Below are 1,182 nucleotides of genomic sequence, written 5' to 3' on the forward strand. Positions count from 1 at the left end.
TCCCAGTCGATCTGCTTGTTGAGCGGATTGTAGAGAAAGGCTGGGCGAGTCACGCTCCGGAACAGCTCGTCCGGTCCCGGCAGCCGCTTCTCCGCCTTGTTCCCGCAGCCGCCCGACGACTTTGCCGGATCTGGGGTCTTGCGGTTCGTGTCTTCCTGCTCACTGTTATCCTCCTCGCCCGAAGAGTCTGAACTGCTGCTCCCGTACGCCGCGAAATAGCTCAGCGGGTCCTTCTCCTCGGCTGCCATGACGGCGACGCGCTACGACTCCGGGCTCTACCGGAAGTCGGAAGTCGCTCAGGACCCGCCCCGCTGTTGGCCTCGCCCCAAGTCCTGCAAACGGGTCGCTGCTTGCGCCCCCTGGCGGCGGCGTCACGCTTCTACTCCCAGGCTGAGGGACAGGATCTTCTGGGGTCTGAAAATTCCCAACTAAAAGGTTCTTCATTCAGCTCCTTCCTGAAGAGCCCTGAAGAGACAGGAGGCCCTGAGCCAGCGGTACAAGCCAAGCTTTCAGTACTCAATAAGCATTTATTAAAGATATAGAAGACCCAAGAATTTCGTCCTTTTACCGTCATTTCGCTTTAGCCTGTACCAGGGGAACTGGATTTCTTCTTGGTTCCATTGTGGCACTTTTCCAAATAAAAATTAGTCCCAGGGTGGCTTCTTCTGCTGTCACGGAGGACTTCTGGTTGTAGTGGACCCGCTGAGTCAGAAACGGAAGCCTTTCCTGCTTGGCCTCATTCCTCAGGACGCCATCCTGCCTCTCAGGAATTCTCCAAACTCTGGCTTCTCATTGTCGGGCTCTTTCGTGCCTTCTTTGCTCTTTATTTGACCTTCTAGGTTGGTGTTTCCCAACAGATGATACTCTTTCAGCAACACATTTTGTAGAAGATGTTACAAAGTCGCATGTGACAACCCAACAATAAAAATAAAAATGAGAAAACACTTAAGCAAGACACAAAAACAGATATCCAGTTCACCAATAGCAAATAGTAGGACAAATGAGGATGAAAAGTCTGATAGTGAACCAACAGGACTCCCTGGACCCATAGCACAGGAGGTAACAAAATTGATCAATCAGGCTCTAGAAAAATTCAAATCAGAAATAATTTCCCAGCTAGCCAGAGAGATGATGAGCAAAATAGAAGTCATGATTCGAGACTCTAGAGCAGAAACTGACAAA

The 1,182-nt window shown here is 50.5% G+C and overlaps 1 protein-coding gene across 1 annotated transcript in view; it reads right to left on the reverse strand.

Annotated features, from left to right (window-relative positions):
- CUNH1orf52 (chromosome unknown C1orf52 homolog) overlaps window positions 1–287 on the reverse strand; it is a 6,573-nt gene extending 6,286 nt beyond the window's left edge. The window contains 1 exon segment of the mRNA XM_010636705.3: window positions 1–287. Coding sequence (XP_010635007.1) covers window positions 1–248 — 248 coding nt within the window. The 5' untranslated portion in view covers window positions 249–287.
- Window positions 288–1,182: the final 895 nt, after the last annotated feature.

The sequence above is a fragment of the Fukomys damarensis genome, unplaced genomic scaffold (assembly GCF_012274545.1).
Source record: "Fukomys damarensis isolate Sample0158 unplaced genomic scaffold, DMR_v1.0_HiC HiC_scaffold_33, whole genome shotgun sequence".
Lineage (NCBI taxonomy): Eukaryota > Metazoa > Chordata > Mammalia > Rodentia > Bathyergidae > Fukomys > Fukomys damarensis.